Source organism: Ranitomeya imitator, chromosome 4, assembly GCF_032444005.1.
Source record: "Ranitomeya imitator isolate aRanImi1 chromosome 4, aRanImi1.pri, whole genome shotgun sequence".
NCBI classification, from domain to species: domain Eukaryota; kingdom Metazoa; phylum Chordata; class Amphibia; order Anura; family Dendrobatidae; genus Ranitomeya; species Ranitomeya imitator.
Window position 1 is genome coordinate 724,487,090 of NC_091285.1, and position 23,248 is coordinate 724,510,337.

General features: G+C 48.2%; 1 protein-coding gene across 2 annotated transcripts in view; it reads left to right on the forward strand.

Moving 5' to 3' along the window:
* Positions 1-23,248, forward strand: part of ACAP1 (ArfGAP with coiled-coil, ankyrin repeat and PH domains 1) — a 268,373-nt gene that overhangs the window by 121,862 nt on the left and 123,263 nt on the right. For both annotated transcript variants that reach the window (XM_069767645.1, XM_069767646.1), the window contains exons 7-9: positions 9,628-9,672; positions 9,974-10,069; positions 10,218-10,292. In XM_069767645.1, the coding sequence (XP_069623746.1) occupies positions 9,628-9,672; positions 9,974-10,069; positions 10,218-10,292 (216 nt within the window). The remainder of the gene's footprint in view (positions 1-9,627; positions 9,673-9,973; positions 10,070-10,217; positions 10,293-23,248) is intronic.

Genomic DNA, 23,248 nt, shown 5'->3' on the forward strand with positions numbered 1-23,248 from the left:
ACACCATAACGAGACGTCACATCTATAATACTGGACCGACACCATAACGAGACATCACATCTGTAATACCGGACCGACACCATAACGAGACGTCACATCTGTAATACCGGACCGACACCATAACGAGACGTCACATCTGTAATACTGGACCGACACCATAACGAGACGTCACATCTGTAATACCGGACCGACACCATAACGAGACATCACATCTGTAATACCGGACCGACACCATAACGAGACGTCACATCTGTAATACCGGACCGACACCATAACGAGACGTCACATCTGTAATACCGGACCGACACCATAACGAGACGTCACATCTGTAATACCGGACCGACACCATAACGAGACTTCACATCTGTAATACCGGGCCGACACCATAACGAGACGTCACATCTGTAATACCGGACCGACACCATAACGAGACGTCACATCTGTAATACCGGACCGACACCATAACGAGACGTCACATCTGTAATACCGGACCGACACCATAACGAGACGTCACATCTGTAATACCGGACCGACACCATAACGAGACATCACATCTGTAATACTGGACCGACACCATAACGAGACGTCACATCTGTAATACCGGACCGACACCATAACGAGACGTCACATCTGTAATACCGGACCGACACCATAACGAGACGTCACATCTGTAATACTGGACCGACACCATAACGAGACGTCACATCAGTAATACCGGACCGACACCATAACGAGACGTCACATCTGTAATACCGGACCGACACCATAACGAGATGTCACATCTGTAATACCGGACCGACACCATAACGAGACGTCACATCTGTAATACCGGACCGACACCATAACGAGACGTCACATCTGTAATACTGGACCGACACCATAACGAGATGTCACATCTGTAATACCGGACCGACACCATAACGAGACGTCACATCTGTAATACTGGACCGACACCATAACGAGACGTCACATCTGTAATACCGGACCGACACCATAACGAGATGTCACATCTGTAATACCGGACCGACACCATAGTGGGACGTCACATCTGTAATACCGGACCGACACCATAACGAGATGTCACATCTGTAATACCGGACCGACACCATAGTGGGACGTCACATCTGTAATACTGGACCGACACCATAACGAGACGTCACATCTGTAGTACCGGACCGACACCATAACGAGACGTCACATCTGTAATACCGGACCGACACCATAACGAGACGTCACATCTGTAATACCGGACCGACACCATAACGAGACGTCACATCTGTAATACCGGACCGACACCATAACGAGATGTCACATCTGTAATACCGGACCGACACCATAGTGGGACGTCACATCTGTAATACTGGACCGACACCATAACGAGACGTCACATCTGTAATACCGGACCGACACCATAACGAGATGTCACATCTGTAATACCGGACCGACACCATAGTGGGACGTCACATCTGTAATACCGGACCGACACCATAACGAGACGTCACATCTGTAATACTGGACCGACACCATAACGAGACGTCACATCTGTAATACTGGACCGACACCATAACGAGACGTCACATCTGTAATACCGGACCGACACCATAACGAGATGTCACATCTGTAATACCGGACCGACACCATAGTGGGACGTCACATCTGTAATACCGGACCGACACCATAACGAGACGTCACATCTGTAGTACCGGACCGACACCATAACGAGATGTCACATCTGTAATACCGGACCGACACCATAACGAGACGTCACATCTGTAATACCGGACCGACACCATAACGAGACTTCACATCTGTAATACTGGACCGACACCATAACGAGACGTCACATCTGTAATACTGGACCGACACCATAACGAGATGTCACATCTGTAATACCGGACCGACACCATAACGAGACGTCACATCTGTAATACTGGACCGACACCATAACGAGACGTCACATCTGTAATACTGGACCGACACCATAACGAGATGTCACATCTGTAATACCGGACCGACACCATAACGAGACTTCACATCTGTAATACCGGACCGACACCATAACGAGACGTCACATCTGTAATACCGGACCGACACCATAACGAGACGTCACATCTGTAGTACCGGACCGACACCATAACGAGACGTCACATCTGTAATACCGGACCGACACCATAACGAGACGTCACATCTGTAATACCGGACCGACACCATAACGAGACGTCACATCTGTAATACTGGACCGACACCATAACGAGACATCACATCTGTAATACCGGACCGACACCATAACGAGACGTCACATCTGTAATACCGGACCGACACCATAACGAGACGTCACATCTGTAATACCGGACCGACACCATAACGAGACGTCACATCTGTAATACTGGACCGACACCATAACGAGACATCACATCTGTAATACCGGACCGACACCATAACGAGACGTCACATCTGTAATACCGGACCGACACCATAACGAGATGTCACATCTGTAATACTGGACCGACACCATAACGAGACATCACATCTGTAATACCGGACCGACACCATAACGAGACGTCACATCTGTAATACCGGACCGACACCATAACGAGACATCACATCTGTAATACCGGACCGACACCATAACGAGACGTCACATCTGTAATACTGGACCGACACCATAACGAGACATCACATCTGTAATACCGGACCGACACCATAACGAGATGTCACATCTGTAATACTGGACCGACACCATAACGAGACGTCACATCTGTAATACCGGACCGACACCATAACGAGATGTCACATCTGTAATACTGGACCGACACCATAACGAGACGTCACATCTATAATACGGACCGACACCATAACGAGACATCACATCTGTAATACCGGACCGACACCATAATGAGACGTCACATCTGTAATACCGGACCGACACCATAACGAGACGTCACATCTGTAATACCGGACCGACACCATAACGAGACGTCTCATCAGTAATACCGGACCGATACCATAACGAGACGTCACATCTGTAATACCGGACCGACACCATAACGAGACTTCACATCTGTAACACCGGACCGATACCATAACGAGACGTCACATCTGTAATACCGGACCGACACCATAACGAGACTTCACATCTGTAACACCGGACCGATACCATAACGAGACGTCACATCTGTAATACTGGACCGACACCATAACGAGACGTCACATCTGTAATACCGGACCGACACCATAACGAGACGTCACATCTGTAATACCGGACCGACACCATAACGAGACTTCACATCTGTAATACCGGACCGACACCATAACGAGACGTCACATCTGTAATACTGGACCGACACCATAACGAGATGTCACATCTGTAATACTGGACCGACACCATAACGAGACGTCACATCTGTAATACCGGACCGACACCATAACGAGACGTCACATCTGTAATACCGGACCGACACCATAACGAGACTTCACATCTGTAACACCGGACCGATACCATAACGAGACGTCACATCTGTAATACCGGACCGACACCATAACGAGACTTCACATCTGTAACACCGGACCGATACCATAACGAGACGTCACATCTGTAATACCGGACCGACACCATAACGAGACGTCACATCTGTAATACTGGACCGACACCATAACGAGACGTCACATCTGTAATACCGGACCGACACCATAACGAGATGTCACATCTGTAATACTGGACCGACACCATAACGAGACGTCACATCTGTAATACTGGACCGACACCATAACGAGACGTCACATCTGTAATACCGGACCGACACCATAGTGGGACGTCACATCTGTAATACCGGACCGACACCATAACGAGACGTCACATCTGTAATACCGGACCGACACCATAACGAGACGTCACATCTGTAATACCGGACCGACACCATAACGAGACGTCACATCAGTAATACCGGACCGACACCATAACGAGACGTCACATCTGTAACACCGGACCGACACCATAACGAGACGTCACATCTGTAATACTGGACCGACACCATAGTGGGACGTCACATCTGTAATACTGGACCGACACCATAGTGGGACGTCACATCTGTAATACTGGACCGACACCATAACGAGACTTCACATCTGTAACACCGGACCGACACCATAACGAGACGTCACATCTGTAATACCGGACCGACACCATAACGAGACGTCACATCTGTAATACCGGACCGATACCATAACGAGACGTCACATCTGTAATACCGGACCGACACCATAACGAGACGTCACATCTGTAATACCGGACCGACACCATAACGAGACGTCACATCTGTAATACTGGACCGACACCATAGTGGGACGTCATATCTGTAATACTGGACCGACACCATAACGAGACGTCACATCTGTAATACTGGACCGACACCATAACGAGACGTCACATCTGTAATACCGGACCGACACCATAACGAGACGTCACATCTGTAATACCGGACCGACACCATAACGAGACGTCACATCTGTAATACCGGACCGACACCATAACGAGACGTCACATCTGTAATACTGGACCGACACCATAGTGGGACGTCACATCTGTAATACCGGACCGACACCATAACGAGACGTCTCATCAGTAATACCGGACCGACACCATAACGAGACGTCACATCTGTAATACTGGACCGACACCATAGTGGGACGTCACATCTGTAATACTGGACCGACACCATAACGAGACTTCACATCTGTAACACCGGACCGATACCATAACGAGACGTCACATCTGTAATACTGGACCGACACCATAACGAGACGTCACATCTGTAATACTGGACCGACACCATAGTGGGACGTCACATCTGTAATACCGGACCGACACCATAACGAGACGTCTCATCAGTAATACCGGACCGACACCATAACGAGACGTCACATCTGTAATACCGGACCGACACCATAACGAGACGTCACATCTGTAATACTGGACCGACACCATAACGAGACGTCACATCTGTAATACCGGACCGACACCATAACGAGACGTCACATCTGTAATACTGGACCGACACCATAACGAGACATCACATCTGTAATACTGGACCGACACCATAACGAGACTTCACATCTGTAATACCGGACCGACACCATAACGAGACTTCACATCTGTAATACCGGACCGACACCATAACGAGACATCACATCTGTAATACCGGACCGACACCATAACGAGATGTCACATCTGTAATACTGGACCGACACCATAACGAGACGTCACATCTATAATACGGACCGACACCATAACGAGACATCACATCTGTAATACCGGACCGACACCATAACGAGACGTCACATCTGTAATACCGGACCGACACCATAACGAGACGTCACATCTGTAATACTGGACCGACACCATAACGAGACATCACATCTGTAATACCGGACCGACACCATAACGAGACGTCACATCTGTAATACCGGACCGACACCATAACGAGACGTCACATCTGTAATACCGGACCGACACCATAACGAGACGTCACATCTGTAATACCGGACCGACACCATAACGAGACATCACATCTGTAATACCGGACCGACACCATAACGAGACGTCACATCTGTAATACCGGACCGACACCATAACGAGACTTCACATCTGTAATACCGGACCGACACCATAACGAGATGTCACATCTGTAATACCGGACCGACACCATAGTGGGACGTCACATCTGTAATACCGGACCGACACCATAACGAGACGTCACATCTGTAATACCGGACCGACACCATAACGAGACTTCACATCTGTAATACTGGACCGACACCATAACGAGACGTCACATCTGTAATACCGGACCGACACCATAACGAGATGTCACATCTGTAATACCGGACCGACACCATAACGAGACGTCACATCTGTAATACTGGACCGACACCATAACGAGACGTCACATCTGTAATACTGGACCGACACCATAACGAGACGTCACATCTGTAATACCGGACCGACACCATAACGAGACGTCACATCTGTAATACCGGACCGACACCATAACGAGACTTCACATCTGTAATACCGGACCGACACCATAACGAGACGTCACATCTGTAATACCGGACCGACACCATAACGAGACGTCACATCTGTAATACCGGGCCGACACCATAACGAGACGTCACATCTGTAATACTGGACCGACACCATAACGAGACATCACATCTGTAATACCGGACCGACACCATAACGAGACGTCACATCTGTAATACCGGACCGACACCATAACGAGATGTCACATCTGTAATACTGGACCGACACCATAACGAGACGTCACATCTGTAATACCGGACCGACACCATAACGAGACGTCACATCTGTAATACCGGACCGACACCATAACGAGACGTCACATCTGTAATACCGGACCGACACCATAACGAGATGTCACATCTGTAATACTGGACCGACACCATAACGAGACGTCACATCTGTAATACCGGACCGACACCATAACGAGACTTCACATCTGTAATACCGGACCGACACCATAACGAGATGTCACATCTGTAATACCGGACCGACACCATAACGAGACGTCACATCTGTAATACCGGACCGACACCATAACGAGACGTCACATCTGTAATACTGGACCGACACCATAACGAGACATCACATCTGTAATACCGGACCGACACCATAACGAGACGTCACATCTGTAATACCGGACCGACACCATAACGAGACGTCACATCTGTAATACCGGACCGACACCATAACGAGATGTCACATCTGTAATACCGGACCGACACCATAACGAGACGTCACATCTGTAATACCGGACCGACACCATAACGAGACGTCACATCTGTAATACCGGACCGACACCATAACGAGACGTCACATCTGTAATACCGGACCGACACCATAACGAGACGTCACATCTGTAATACGGACCGACACCATAACGAGATGTCACATCTGTAATACTGGACCGACACCATAACGAGACGTCACATCTGTAATACGGACCGACACCATAACGAGACTTCACATCTGTAATACTGGGCCGACACCATAACGAGACGTCACATCTGTAATACCGGACCGACACCATAACGAGACGTCACATCTGTAATACCGGACCGACACCATAACGAGACGTCACATCTGTAATACCGGACCGACACCATAACGAGACGTCACATCTGTAATACTGGACCGACACCATAACGAGATGTCACATCTGTAATACTGGACCGACACCATAACGAGACTTCACATCTGTAATACTGGACCGACACCATAACGAGACGTCACATCTGTAATACCGGGCCGACACCATAACGAGACGTCACATCTGTAATACCGGACCGACACCATAACGAGATGTCACATCTGTAATACCGGACCGACACCATAACGAGATGTCACATCTGTAATACCGGACCGACACCATAACGAGACGTCACATCTGTAATACCGGACCGACACCATAACGAGACGTCACATCTGTAATACCGGACCGACACCATAACGAGACATCACATCTGTAATACCGGACCGACACCATAACGAGACGTCACATCTGTAATACCGGACCGACACCATAACGAGACGTCACATCTGTAATACCGGACCGACACCATAACGAGACTTCACATCTGTAATACCGGACCGACACCATAACGAGACGTCACATCTGTAATACCGGACCGACACCATAACGAGACGTCACATCTGTAATACCGGACCGATACCATAGTGGGACGTCCATCTGTAATACCGGACCGACACCATAACGAGATGTCACATCTGTAATACCGGACCGACACCATAACGAGACGTCACATCTGTAATACCGGACCGACACCATAACGAGACGTCACATCTGTAATACCCGACCGACACCATAACGAGACGTCACATCTGTAATACCGGGCGGACACCATGATGAGACGTCTCATCAGTAATACCGGGCCGACACCATAACGAGACGTCACATCTGTAATACCGGACCGACACCATAACGAGACGTCACATCAGTAATACTGGACCGACACCATAACGAGACGTCACATCTGTAATACCGGGCGGACACCATGATGAGACGTCTCATCAGTAATACCGGGCCGACACCATAACGAGACGTCACATCTGTAATACCGGACCGACACCATAACGAGACGTCACATCAGTAATACTGGACCGACACCATAACGAGATGTCACATCTGTAATACCGGACCGACACCATAACGAGACATCACATCTGTAATACCGGACCGACACCATAACGAGACGTCACATCTGTAATACCGGACCGACACCATAACGAGACGTCACATCTGTAATACCGGACCGACACCATAACGAGATGTCACATCTGTAGTACCGGACCGACACCATAACGAGATGTCACATCTGTAGTACTGGACCGACACCATAACGAGACGTCTCATCTGTAATACCGGACCGACACCATAACGAGACATCACATCTGTAATACCGGACCGACACCATAACGAGATGTCACATCTGTAATACCGGACCGACACCATAACGAGACGTCACATCTGTAATACCGGACCGACACCATAACGAGACGTCTCATCTGTAATACCGGACCGACACCATAACGAGACATCACATCTGTAATACCGGACCGACACCATAACGAGATGTCACATCTGTAATACCGGACCGACACCATAACGAGATGTCACATCTGTAATACTGGACCGACACCATAACGAGACGTCACATCTGTAATACCGGACCGACACCATAATGAGACGTCTCATCAGTAATACCGGACCGGCATCATGATGAGATGTCACATCTGTAATACCGGACCGACACCATAACGAGACGTCACATCTGTAATACCGGACCGACACCATAACGAGACATCACATCTGTAATACCGGACCGACACCATAACGAGACGTCACATCTGTAATACCGGACCGACACCATAATGAGACGTCTCATCAGTAATACCAGGCCAGCATCATGATGAGATGTCACATCTGTAATACCAGGTCGGCACAATAATTGGCGGTTACATCCGTAATACCGGACCGGCATCATGATGAGACGTCTCATCAGTAATACCAGGTCGGCACAATAATTGGCGGTTACATCCGTAATACCAGGCCGGCATCATGATGAGATGTCACATCTGTAATACCAGGTCGGCACAATAATTGGCGGTTACATCCGTAATACCGGACCGGCATCATAACGAGACTTCACATCTGTAATACCGGACCGACACCATAACGAGACATCACATCTGTAATACTGGACCGACACCATAACGAGACGTCACATCTGTAATACCGGACAGACACCATAATGAGACGTCTCATCAGTAATACCAGGCCAGCATCATGATGAGATGTCACATCTGTAATACCAGGTCGGCACAATAATTGGCGGTTACATCCGTAATACCGGACCGGCATCATGATGAGACGTCTCATCAGTAATACCAGGTCGGCACAATAATTGGCGGTTACATCCGTAATACCAGGCCGGCATCATGATGAGATGTCACATCTGTAATACCAGATCTGTCTCGCATCCTCAAATTCTTGTTTTTTCCTTCATCATCAGTTTTCTTTGTTTCAGATTAATATCATCCAAGGGAAGAAGAAATTCGATATTCTTGAATTTGTGAGTTTTTCAAGAAGTTTTGGGGATCAGAGGATGTGGAGGAAGGTGCATGATACAATGGAGAACACAAGTGCGGAGATCTGATCTGTTTAACCCCATGAATAATCTTAGTCTGTATAATGGGAGAAGAGAGATATGATGGTCTGTAGTGTAATATTGAGGGGTCCACCAGAGAGCGCTTTGGGGCAAGCCATGGGCACGGGCTCTACTGGGTGGTGAGGTCGCCAGTAAGGCTCAAGGGACATTGCCATGGAGGACATTTCCACTCACTGAGGTGTAACATCCATTGCTTCCCTGCTAGATGCTGCAACTGATCGACGCTCAGGCCTGCTTCCTAGCGCAGAGTCATATGGTACTGCACAACCTGGATGACTATCGTAAGGGGCTGGCGGCACAGGTAAGTCTAATGGAAGTGTGTAGGGCCATTCTGTAGACTGTCAACCTCAGAACCCTGTAGAATACACAAGGACCTGGAAGTCTTTAGAGATGGGCTCCTTGATGTACTAATAAAAAGCTCTTTATCATTTTGCCCTTTGTATTTACAGGTTCATCAAAAAGTGTTGGAAGGAGCTCGTGAGAACCGAGACTTGGAGCAGAAGCTGATCAGCATGAAACACAAAGTGAGTTCCTCTGGACATGAGCATGTGGACCCTATAATAAGCACTTGGCGTGAGCATGTGAGCATTAATACCCACTGAATGTGAGCTGTCGACACTAATGACCACTGGACGTGAGCATGTGGACAGTGTAATACCCACTGTATGTGAGCCGTAGATACTGTAATATCCACTGGATATAGGCATGTAGACACTGTCATATCCACTAGAACTGATCATGCACACACTAATAACTACTGGACTTCACCATGTGACCACTGTAACAAATGTCAGGAAATAGGCAGAATGTCTTGTTACACAATTACACTTCCGGAACTTTCCACTGCATTTGCTGGTCTAAACACAAAGGGCTTCTGCAGACAAACAGCTGCATGGCCCCCTCAGTTTGCCTGTGCAGTTTTAAACCACTCATCCCCCCTCCCTCAAGAATGTATTGGTGATCAAGAAACAGCCTTTGTCCCACACACATGGGACTTCTTTGTTCTTGAAAAGTTAAGTATAATGGCACCGATTATTGATAGAGGTGTGAATCTTACATTTTTATAATGTGCCCCAGCAGAGCAATCACACAGTGGCTTTTCTAAGCTCCAGCACCAGCAGAATAAGAGAAATCGATTTCTGCTTAACTGGGTCATATTTCCATTCCATGTTTAGACTTAATAGAATGCTAATTTTAAAATAAGATCAATTATAGTCTTGTTGTTGCGCCACGAGGCCCCCCACCAAGGTATGAAATTAATGAAGTTTTGGTGGCTTTGAAAAGGTGTGTGCAATTCCAGGGCGCAGGCCACTCAGTGAGGTCATAGAGCAGAAGATATGACATTGAAGAGCTCAGTTGGGAGGTGGTCTTTTGCCCAGGAAGCCTGCTACCGAGGCTTTGCAACCAGCCTGATGCATTGAGAAGTCACTACCTTCCCCACGCCACATGGCAACCATGATATATGATAACTATAAGTGTTTTTTCATCTTTAATCCCTTTTAATTTGTAATCGTTGTGTACATATAGTATTTGTCTCATTTTGTAACAATCTTTTTATACTTTTGTAAACACTGCCTATTTATTTTTGGAGTAAAAGCTATAATATTTACTAGTCTTGTTTTCCTTGCTCTAAACGTACCCTAAGTCTTCCGACCTAAGTAATTGCTACTGATTGGGTTGGCTCCTGACCCATTATTAATCATAGTAATAGGAGCTGGTGGAAGCGGAGCGGTCTGAGTTGGGCAATGCTGGCAGTGATGGAAAGGGTTTTTTAAGTGTATTGCTCGGCTGCAGCCAGAAATAATTATATCACCCTCACTGCAGTGTGCCCAATAGGCAGTACACGACAAGGCAGCCTTTCTGGCGACTAATTATCCTAGGTGTAGTTCCCTGACTGTCCTGAGGGTAGGGGGGCACCAGAGAGATGCAAGTTTCAAACCAGAACTGGCAATTGGGATATAATAATTCCCTGAAGAAGAACTGGGGACAATCAAACACCCCCGGTTCATGACATATTGGTGGCAGCGGTGGGATATTAGAGCATTAGTGATCTGATTTGAGCAATCATTCCTCTCACTAAAAACTTGCACGGTTCTTGCGAGGACCCTGTGCAAAACGTTTAGGAGAAAGAGCTCAGTGTTTACTAGTCCTGAGATCATAACGTGTGTACTTTCGATTACCCCCTCCCTTTCTTTTTGTTTTTCTATCCTATCTTTTATTTGGCAATGATGGCCGCAAAAGGAAAGCGCTGGTACACCCAGCAGAATAAGGACACTCTTGTTGGAATATTCATGTACCACGGCCTGGACCCCCATGGCAAAACCAAGGTCCAAATGGTCGCGGAACTAGTGCAATGTGAAGCGGATCAAGCCCATTCCCAGAGCCCAGCAGAGGCTGGGGCCAGCCAAAACATGGACATTACTGAACCAGAGGTCCAACCAGGGCAGGCCAGCCCTAGCCGTAACCAGGGCGGAGTGGACCCCCACCTGCAGATGGCATTGGACCAACTCCCCACAGACGATCCTGAAGCATGTCTGAAGCCTACAGTTCCAAGAGAGAGAGCCCAGCGGGAGGTGAAGAGAGCTGAATGGCAGGCCCAAGCAGAGCGGCAGTATCAGATGGCGTTAGCCCGACTCCAGGGGCCGAGGTCATCCCAGTCCAGCAGCTAGTCCAACAGCGCTCAGATACCTTGATCCCTGCTGGAGCACTTTCATGTGATGGAAAAGGACACGGACTTGGACACCTTTTTGCGGGCATTTGAGAAAGCCTGCCACAGTACCGGCTGCCTGATGACCAATGGGTCTGATATTTGACCTCAGGGCTCAAAGGCAACGCTCTAGAGGCATTTGCTTCTCTCCCATCAGAACAAGGCCCCGATAAAGAAGCAGCAGAGAAGGAAAGGTGGCTCCAGCTCCAGGAATAAAATGTAAAAAACTTTATTAGCACGTATTAAAATGCTGTTGAGACGTGACCGACATGGTCGGTGGAAGAGAACAACCAACACCCAACTGGACGCGTTTCGGACACTTGACGTGTTCTTAGTCCTCAGTCTGTTGGGAAAAGCACAAGTTGCAATAAGAATGTTCACAACAGGTGAGTACAATAAATAAACATGTGGTATTGCTGAATCGCGGGTGAACATAAACGAACACACCAAGGCGAACAATTAGACAATACAACAAATCATACAAAATGGATAGTCCTTAAAAACATACAAATATTCAAAACGGATCAGAGAAATTGAAAATCTGAAAACCGTCAGTTAGTAATGTAGCATAATTTCCCTTTTAAGATTTAACCCCAACGGAACTCTAGTATTAAGCCGGTAAATCCAAAAAGCTTCTGTGTCACGTAACGTCCTTTCCCTATGTTAGGTCTCGAGTTCCCGCTTCTGCACAAGGGGAATCTCGAGCTGTCTCCGCTGCGGTCCCCCATTCCTATCCAGCCGCAGTGGAACCTGCTCAGCAGGGATGTCGGTCCCAGCGTCTTGCTCGGTCTCACTCTGTTCAGAGAGTTACTGCTGCTTCTTCAGCTCCTGCCATTAAAGTCAGTGCTGGTCAGCAGCGAGTGGACTTCTCTGGGACTAAGTCCTTGTCTGCGCACACTGAGCATGCCCAGGGCAAGATCTCCCGTTGGAGATCGAGGGTCATGTGCTCAGACTCTGCAGCGCATTCTATTGGTCCTCTTGGCAGGTCTTGGAAGGGCAACGTTTCTGTGGCCACTTCCTGTCCTGCAACTATATAAACTGCGCATGACCGCACGGCCATGCGCTAGTGTACAATTTAATACGTGTGTTTGTTGTGAGTGCAAGTCGTTCTTTAAATACCCCTACCCTATTGTATGACTGTTCGCGTATGGAGTATGGCTGCTATCTAGCGCCCGACAAATCACTCAACGTGTCACACACGTATCAGCGTCTATTGCTGTGACCGCCAGTGCGGTGCCACGCGCCAGTAGTGCGCTTCCTGACCCACGTCTGGGTGCTTAGTGGTGCCTGCCAGCACGGCACAGTTCGCACTTCGGTGCTATAATTATATATTTCCTTACACACCCAGTAGCGGTGTAGTGCCAGCAAGGGTCTAATCGGACTACAATCCCTGTTGGGGTTAAGTTCGCTGACCACTTGCTCGCGCTCTATGTGCGGTACCGCGGACCTGTGACGCAACAGGATCGCTTTCTTCACGCTGGGTGAGGTTTAACCCACGCGAGTATACTTATGAGTACCGCCATATAGTCTGTCATTTCCTAGCAGCAGGTTTCACCTGCACGGTGGACCCCGGACTGCGAACGCATCTATATCATCTCTCTTGGTGCGTTCCGCCAGTCCTAACATTACACTAGCGCCAGGGTCTGGCTAGTGATGACAGACAAACAGCAATCTCTGCGGTATATCCAGCAGCTGGAGGGTAGGTTGGCGGCTCTCGAGAGCGCGACTTCAGCTGTGGATGTTACTGCAGTAGCTGTACAGGCTGCCAGCGTGGCTGCAGCTACTATGTCCATTGCCACCCCTGTTCCGACATTATCTCGCCTCCCGCTGCCAGAAAAATTTTCTGGTGATAGCAAATTTTGTAGGGGATTCGTGAGTCAGTGCTCTATTCACCTCAAGCTCCTGGCTGCACGTTTTCCCACAGAGCGGGCTAAGGTGGGATTTATAGTGTCTCTCTTGTCGGACAGGGCGTTGGAATGGGCTACGCCGCTGTGGGAGCGTGGTGATCATGTGGTGCAGAGTGCTCTGCTGTTTCTGAGCACTCTGAAACAGGTCTTTTTAGGACCTCAAGTCACCCATGATACTGCGCTCCAACTACTGGCATTAACTCAGGGTGAGTCCTTGGTCAGTCATTTTGCCGTCCAATTCCGCACTTTAGCATCTGAGCTGGATTGGTTGGATAAAGCTCTTATCCCCATATTTTGGAGGGGCTTGGCTGACCATGTAAAGGACGCTCTGGCCACTAGGGAGATTCCTGCCACACTGGAGGAGTTAATAACTGTCTCCACTCGAATTGACCTCCGTTTTAACGAGCGGAGGTTAGAGCGAGCCCAGTGTAGGCAGAGGTTTCGGCTGGCTCCTACTTTCGCCAAACCTCTGGAATCTCCGGTCCTGGTTCCTGAGCCACATGAGGCCAGGGAAGTGTCACAAGCGGGATCTAAGTCCCGGACCGCTTGTGCACTCAAGGTCTGTCATGTTTGCCAGCAGTCAGGACATCTTGCCACCAGATGTCCTCAGCGGTCGAGGAAACGTCAGCGTCTAGTGGTAGTAGGTGGAGGTACACTAGACACGGCGACGTTTGCCTCTAAATTGTCCTTTAAGGGGACAATTACTATAGGCTCATTCTCCCACTCGGTAGAGCTCTGCGTGGATTCTGGGGCGGAGGGCAATTTTATGTCTTCTGCCTTCGCCCAACGTCACGCAATACCCCTGGTAATGCTAGCTCAACCAGTAACGGTACGAGTGGTGAATGGGTCGACATTGCCCTCACAGATAACACACCAGACCATCCCTTTTACTCTGTCCATGTCGCCATCTCATCAGGAGATAATTTCTCTGCTCGTCATTCCGGAAGGAATTAATGAGGTCCTGTTGGGAATACCTTGGCTACGGTACCACTCTCCTCATATCGAGTGGTCCTCAGGCAGAATTCTGGGTTGGGGTGAATCTTGTGGGGGTAGGTGTCAGAGGGAGTGCGTTCAGGTTGCTACTACTGAGGTACCCACAGATCTATCCTCTCTCCCCAAGCAGTATTGGTCGTATGCAGACGTATTCTCCAAAAAGGCGGCGGAGACCCTTCCGCCCCATCGCCCCTATGACTGTCCTATTGACCTCTTGCCTGGTGCTGAGCCTCCCCGGGGTCGAGTCTATCCGCTATCTCTCCCGGAGACGGAGGCAATGTCACAGTACATCCAGGAAAATCTGGCAAGAGGGTTCATCAGGAAGTCAGTGTCAGCTGCTGGGGCAGGGTTCTTCTTCGTGCAGAAGAAGAATGGAGAATTGCGTCCATGCATAGACTACAGGGGTCTTAACGCCATCACCGTTAAGAATAAGTATCCTTTGCCCTTGATATCTGAGTTATTCGATAGACTTCAGGGAGCAAGGGTATTTACTAAATTAGATCTGCGGGGTGCTTACAACCTGATTCGCATCCGTGAGGGGGACGAATGGAAGATGGCGTTTAACACCAGAGATGGGCACTATGAATATCTGGTGATGCCCTTCGGGCTCTGTAATGCCCCAGCCGTTTTCCTAGACTTTGTGAACGACATCTTCTGGGATATGCTTTCCACCTCGGTCGTAGTCTATCTGGATGATATTCTCATCTACTCTCCAGATATTGACTCCCACCGGAGAGATGTTTGCAAAGTCTTCGACCTCCTAGTCGTTCATTAAATACCCCTACCCTATTGTATGACTGTTCGCGTATGGTGTATGGCTGCTATCTAGCGCCCGACAAATCACTCAACGTGTCACACACGTATCAGCGTCTATTGCTGTGACCGCCAGTGCGGTGCCACGCGCCAGTGTGCGCTTCCTGACCCACGTCTGGGTGCTTAGTGGTGCCTGCCAGCACGGCACAGTTCGCACTTCGGTGCTATAATTATATATTTCCTTACACACCCAGTAGCGGTGTAGTGCCAGCAAGGGTCTAATCGGACTACAATCCCTGTTGGGGTTTAGTTCGCTGACCACTTGCTCGCGCTCTATGTGCGGTACCGCAGACCTGTGACGCAACAGGATCGCTTTCTTCACGCTGGGTGAGGTTTAACCCACGCGTGTATACTTTTGGATACCGCCATATAGTCTGTCATTTCCTAGCAGCAGGTTTCACCTGCACGGTGGACCCCGGACTGCGAACGCATCTATATCATCTCTCTTGGTGCGTTTCGCCAGTCCCAACACCCTATCACCACCTCGTGTGTCCTTATGAATCTGTTCAATGGCAAATGTTCTCAGATACGTAGTTTGTCTGTTGTGATTCCTTATAAATGACTGGACACATGGCGACAGGTGGAATGCACTATGTCATAAAGATGTTCTCTGGATCTCTCTTTGAACTTTCTAATGGTGGATCCCACATAGAATAATTCATGCATTCAATAATATAAACCACATGGTCTGAATTACAGTTGAGGAATTTTTTGATGGGAAAAGTGGTCAAATTTTGTGAACAATTAAAATTTGCAGGTTTCTTTGTATGAGCACAAGTTTTACATGAATAAGATCCGCATTTGAAAATAACCCGTAGTGGATAACCAATCTGAACGATTTTTCATTTTTTTGGAATTCAAAAAACTAGGTGACAATGCATTACCTAAGGTAGGCGCTCGTCTGGAAACTATTCTGATACCGTCCCTCAAAATCGAGTCCATGACATGGTCATCTCTAAGAAGATTTAAATTGCGAGTGACAATCTGGGAAACGTGCTATAAAGTGCGAACTAAGACAGGTTGTTCTGAATATGTATTGCGGTGAAGATTACTGCTGGACATCGTATTACTATTAATCGAAAAATCGTTCAGATTGGTTATCCACCATGGGTTATTCATAAGGACACACGTTTTAATATGTGCAGCGTTTTAATATGTGCTAATAAAGTTTTTTACATTTTATTCCTGGAGCTGGAGCCACCTTTCCTTCTCTGCTACATTGTTCAGCGTTTTGACAGTAACGCTTTGCCTCCTTGCTCGGACCAATATTTACCACATCGGATGGAATAGCAAGGGTGAGCTGAAATATTTTTGTTTATTTGTGTCCCGATAAAGAAGTACTAGCTCACTCCTGAGGTTTACCGTAAAAAGTTCCGGAACCTCCAACGTGGCCCACACGACAGTTACAGCAATGTGGTGCATGGACTCAGGATCTACTTTGACCAGTGGATCCAAGGACTGTCAGTGATCACCTTTGAGCAGCTGCGACACCTGATGATCAGAAACCAGTTTCTACATCTTTGTCCAGCTGAGGTGCGACAGTTCGTGATGGACCGAGAGCCCAAAGACGAGGATAAAGCAGCGCAGATTGCCGACGCCTATGAGGCCAACCGTAAACCGGAAGTGTGGAAGCCAGTCACCACCAGATGGAGAGGGGATAAGCCATCAAATGACCCCAGTGCCCCTGCCAGCTGACTCACCGGAGGCCCTGTCCCCATTGCCAGTACCCGACCTACCACCGACCTTCGCAAGTGTTTTGCCTGCAATAAGACTGGTCATATCAGTGCCAACGGTCCGGAGAAGCAGAAGAACCCCCCAGCCCCCAGGGCCTGATGCAGCAGTTCTTTTGGTGGGTGGGGTGGCTGGGAGGGTGTGTGACAACGTACAGCACGTCACTGTGGGTTGCCATATCGCTGCAGGCCTCAAGGACACCGGGGCTGAACGAACTCTCATCCGACCCGAACTGGCGGCCCCTGAAGAGATTATTCCGGGGAAAACCCTGACTGTCACCGGGATTGGGGGCATCAGCTGTCCCCTGCCAATGGCCCGGGTGTATATAGATTGGGGTGCCGGGAGTGGGGTGAAGGAAGTGGGGCTGTCTGATAATTTGCCCACCGATGTCTTATTGTTGACTGATTTGGGGAGAATGTTTGCATATTACGTCCCTGATCCCCCTACCGTATCTGATACTAAGAGTGATGTTAATGCTGTGAAAGTGCATGCGTTACCTGAGAGTGATTTAACTCATGATGATGATGATGATAATGAAAATGTGCGTGTTTCACCTGCTAACCATTTATCTCCTAACGATAATGTGTCTACAGGTGCAGGAGTGCTCAGCCATGTCACTCTGAGGGGTGAAATGGCTGAGGAACCCCTAACAGGAGCAAGCGATGGTGCTATGGGAAATGGGGAGATGCATGGGAACGGTGAGGAAGATGATGTTGTGCAACTGACCAGTGCCACAGAGGAAGGTAGCTGCCCCATATATAGCACTGCTCCTGAGGAAATGGGGTTGGATGGGGAGGTAGAGCCAGGACCGGACTGGCCATCTGGCAATTCAGGAAAATGCCAGAAGGGCCTGTCTGGTCGTGGGCTGCCTTGTCTGCTACGTTGTTAACAGAATCGGTGTTCTCAAGATACCCATACTCTTAAGAGTTGTGATGGAACACAAAGTTTCTGACTCCGTCACTTACCCCAGCAGGCCACGGGTATCATTAGATATATTGGTCTTATAGAAAATCTTCCTTTACTCCATCCAGGGTAATATTAGTAATATATCCCATCTGGTTCATGGGGATGGGGACAACATGGGCCTGTGTGATTTCAAATGCCAGGACTGAATTTCAGCCCCCTTCCATACCTGGGTAGAGCCCATAGCAGCGCCGGCTGATGGGTCTGTGAAAATCCCCAGGGAGACAGCCTACGTAGCTGCTGTCACCTGCAGTCAGAGCACCCGGAACGCAGATAACGTTCTGCCTTCCAGACCCTCCTCAGTCACAGGGGTGACTGAACTGGAAGTGGACCCAGAGCAGGTCCCAGAGGGTTCCCGTGGGGAAGGGATCTTGATGTCACTTCTGGCTGCCTCCAGTCAGGAGTTCCAGGCTGCTCTGCACTCAGGTGTGCGCCTGGAGAACTTGAGACACCTCGCCGAGATGCCCACCTCCATGACTGATAAGGAGAAGGTGTTCTGGGAACTAGGGAAATTATACTGGGAGACAGTTCCCGGTAAATCGCAAAAGGAGTGGTTGAGGGAAAGACAGCTGGTCGTCCCGCAGCAATTCCAGGGTGAGTTGTTACGGATTTCCCCTGAGATCCCGCTCGCTGGACACTTGGGGATCAGCAAAACTAAGGCCTGGCTGTCTCAACACTTCTATTGGCCTAAGATGGGGACAGATGTGTCAAACTACTGCCGCTCCTGTATCACTTGTCAAAGAGTGGGGAAGGCGGGGCCTGCTCTTAAGGCTCCCCTGATCCCTTTACCAGTGATAGAGGAGCCTTTTCAGAGGATCATGGTGGAATTTGTGGGGCCCCTGGCCGTCCCCAGCAGCTCTGGAAAGCAATACATCCTTACTGTAGTAGACTACGCTACCCGGTACCCAGAGGCAGTGGCTCTGTCCTCAACTAGGGCGGATAAGGTGGCGGATGCCCTGTTGGCCATTTTTTCACGGGTAGGATTTCCCAAGGAGATGCTTACTGACCAAGGGACCCAATTCATGGCTCGCCTAATGGAGGCTCTCTGTATGAAAATGCAGGTGAAGCACCTGGTATCGAGTGCGTATCACCCCCAGACCAACGCTTCAACGGTACCCTCAAACAGATGCTAAGAATTCTGGTTGAGACCCAAGGGTGTGACTGGGAGCGGTAAATCCTACAACTGCTATTCGCTTACCGAGAGGCCTTGATGGGATTCTCCCCTAATTAGGACCCGTAGAAGCGCCTGTGTGCGTGAAACGGCCATCGTCCGTCATCCTCCACACCCCTCCCTGCTAAGTTTGTCCATGTCTTGAATAAAGGATCAGAATCAACAGGCCGGTGAGTGCGTTCCATTTTCTTTTTCTGCTGCCCTGGATATCATATGATTGAACTTTCGTTGGATACTGCACCAGACCCTTTGCTATAAGGGTTCATCATAGCACCGCAGCACTGGTTGGCAACCAGACATGTGGGTTTAAAGTAACGCAGCTGTGCGGAGGTGCCGCTCTTACATATTGCACTGTTGTGTACATATAGTATTTGTCTCATTTTGTAACAATCTTTTTATACTTTTGTAAACACTGCCTATTTATTTTTGGAGTAAGAGCTATAATATTTACTAGTATCGTTTTCCTTGCTCTAAAAGTACTCTAAGTCTTCCGACCTAAGTAATTGCTACTGATTGAGTTGGCTCCTGGCCCATTATTAACCATAGTAATAGAAGCTGGTGGCAGTGAGATAAAGAGCTGCAAGTTCCAAACCGGAACTGGGAAGTGGGATATAATAATTCCCTGAAAAAGAACTGGAGGCAACCAAACCCCCCCGGTCTGTGACATATTGGTGGAACCCTTGGGATAATAGAGCATTAGTGATCTAGTTTGAGCAATCATTCCTCTCACTAAAAACTTGCACGGTTCTAGCGAGGACCCTGCGCAACAAGTTTTGGACGAGCTCAGTGTTTACTAGTCCTGAGACGATACCGTGTGTATAATAAAATCCCTGAAGAACTGGGGGCAACCAAACACCCTTGGTTCATGACAATAACTATTAGATGTTAGTTTGTGGACACAGTATTAACTGCTAGATGTCACCATATGGACACTGTAATGACCACTGGATGTGAGTATGAAGACACTGTAATAACCATTGGACATGAGCATGTGGACCCTGCTAACCACTGGACATCACCCTGTGGACGCTCTAATAGTTACTGGTTGCAAGTGTGTGGACACTGTTATAACCACTGGACATGAGCGTATGGACACTAATAACCACTGAACGTAAGCTTGTGCACTATAATAACCACTGAACATGAGCATATGGACCCTATAATAACCACAGTATGTGAGGGTGTTGACATTAATCACTGGATATAAGCATGTTGACACTAATAACCACTGGATGTGAGTGTGTGAACACTGTAATAACCACTGGACGTGAGTGTTGATACCATTAACCACTATACGGGAGGGTGTGCACTATAATAACCACTGAACATGAGCATATGGACCCTATAATAACCACAGTATGTGAAGGTGTTGACATTAATCACTGGATATAAGCATGTTGACACTAATAACCACTGGATGTGAGTGTGTGAACACTGTAATAACCACTGGACGTGAGTGTTGATACCATTAACCACTATACAGGAGGGTGTGCACTATAATAACCACTGAACATGAGCATATGGACCCTATAATAACCACAGTATGTGAAGGTGTTGACATTAATCACTGGATATAAGCATGTTGACACTAATAACCACTGGATGTGAGTGTGTGAACACTGTAATAACCACTGGACGTGAGTGCTGATACCATTAACCACTATACGGGAGGGTGTGCACTATAATAACCACTGAACATGAGCATATGGACCCTATAATAACCACAGTATGTGAAGGTGTTGACATTAATCACTGGATATAAGCATGTTGACACTAATAACCACTGGATGTGAGTGTGTGAACACTGTAATAACCACTGGACGTGAGTGCTGATACCATTAACCACTATACGGGAGGGTGTACACAATAATAACCTCTGGACGTGAGAGGATGGATGCTGTAACAATCACTGGACGTGCAGCTAATTATTCTTGTGAATAGACCCGTCAAACTTTTTTTCAGGCATTGATTAATATCAGGCATCCACTTGGGCTGAATATTGGGTTCCTCTTTGGGTTATCATTTTTGTCATTTCATAGGTGATTAGTCACAGAGGCCTTGCAGTAATTTTGGCTTCTGGCAGTCCTGGACAGATTCTCCACTTCATGGAGTTAAGCATTGTCTTGGCTCTTGATGCCTTCTCCAGGTCTTCTATCTGTTTGTTGTCTCGCTGAAGCTTCTCAGTCACCAGTGTTGAGTTGCACAGTAGGGTCAGGGCCGGCGTCACCACCCGGCGTCAGCATCCGGGCAAGTGGTGGGGCCCTGAGCAAGCCGGGAGGCTAACTCGTCTTCGGGGACACCAGCACACTATGGAGCCCCCACCTGTGCTTTAAACGGTTTGAAATACTCACCTCTCCTCATTCACCGCTGGCCACTGCTCCGGTCTTTTCTGTGTCTTCTGACTCGCTGACGTCCCAGGGCAAAGGGCACAATTATGTTATTACTGCGCCCCCTGTTTTGAGCAGTGCAGAGAGTCAGAATAGGTAGAAAACATTGAAGCTGAGGAGACCAGAGCTGCAGCCAGCGGGGAATGAGGAGACGTAAGTATTTGATTATTTATTTTTTAAGTATGGAGCATTATATGGGGCCATTTTGTAGGAAGCATTATATGAGGCACATATTGTATGGAGCATTACATGGGGCCCATTGTGTATGGAGCATTATATGGGGCCCATTGTGTATGGAGTATTATTTGTAAAGGTCTGATGTGTCCCTTCTCCAAACTTTCCGCAATGAAATCTTTCAAGACTTGTCTCTCAGGACCGGAAAGATTATACAGTCTGGACTTTGGTAGTTTAGCTCTGGAGGTCAGGTCAATAGGACAGTCATATGTATGGTGAGGAGGCAAATCCTGAGACGCCCTCTCAGAGAAAACATATTCAAAAGCACTCAAATAAGCAGGTACAGTTAATGTAGAGACTGAAGAAAGGGAAATATTTAGACAGTTCTCAAGGCAGTAATCTCCCCACTCAACGATCTCCCTGGCTGCCAATCCACCAACGGATTATGTTTCACCAACCAGGGAAGACCCAATACAATTGGGGTGGGAAGACCGTCCAGGACACAGCAAGGAATTATCTCACAATGAACTGACTCCACCCTCAGTCTTACATTATATACAATCTCAGTCAGAGCTTTCTGTGCAAGTGGCACTGAGTCGATGGCAAAGATGGGAATGTCCCTAGCTAAAGTACA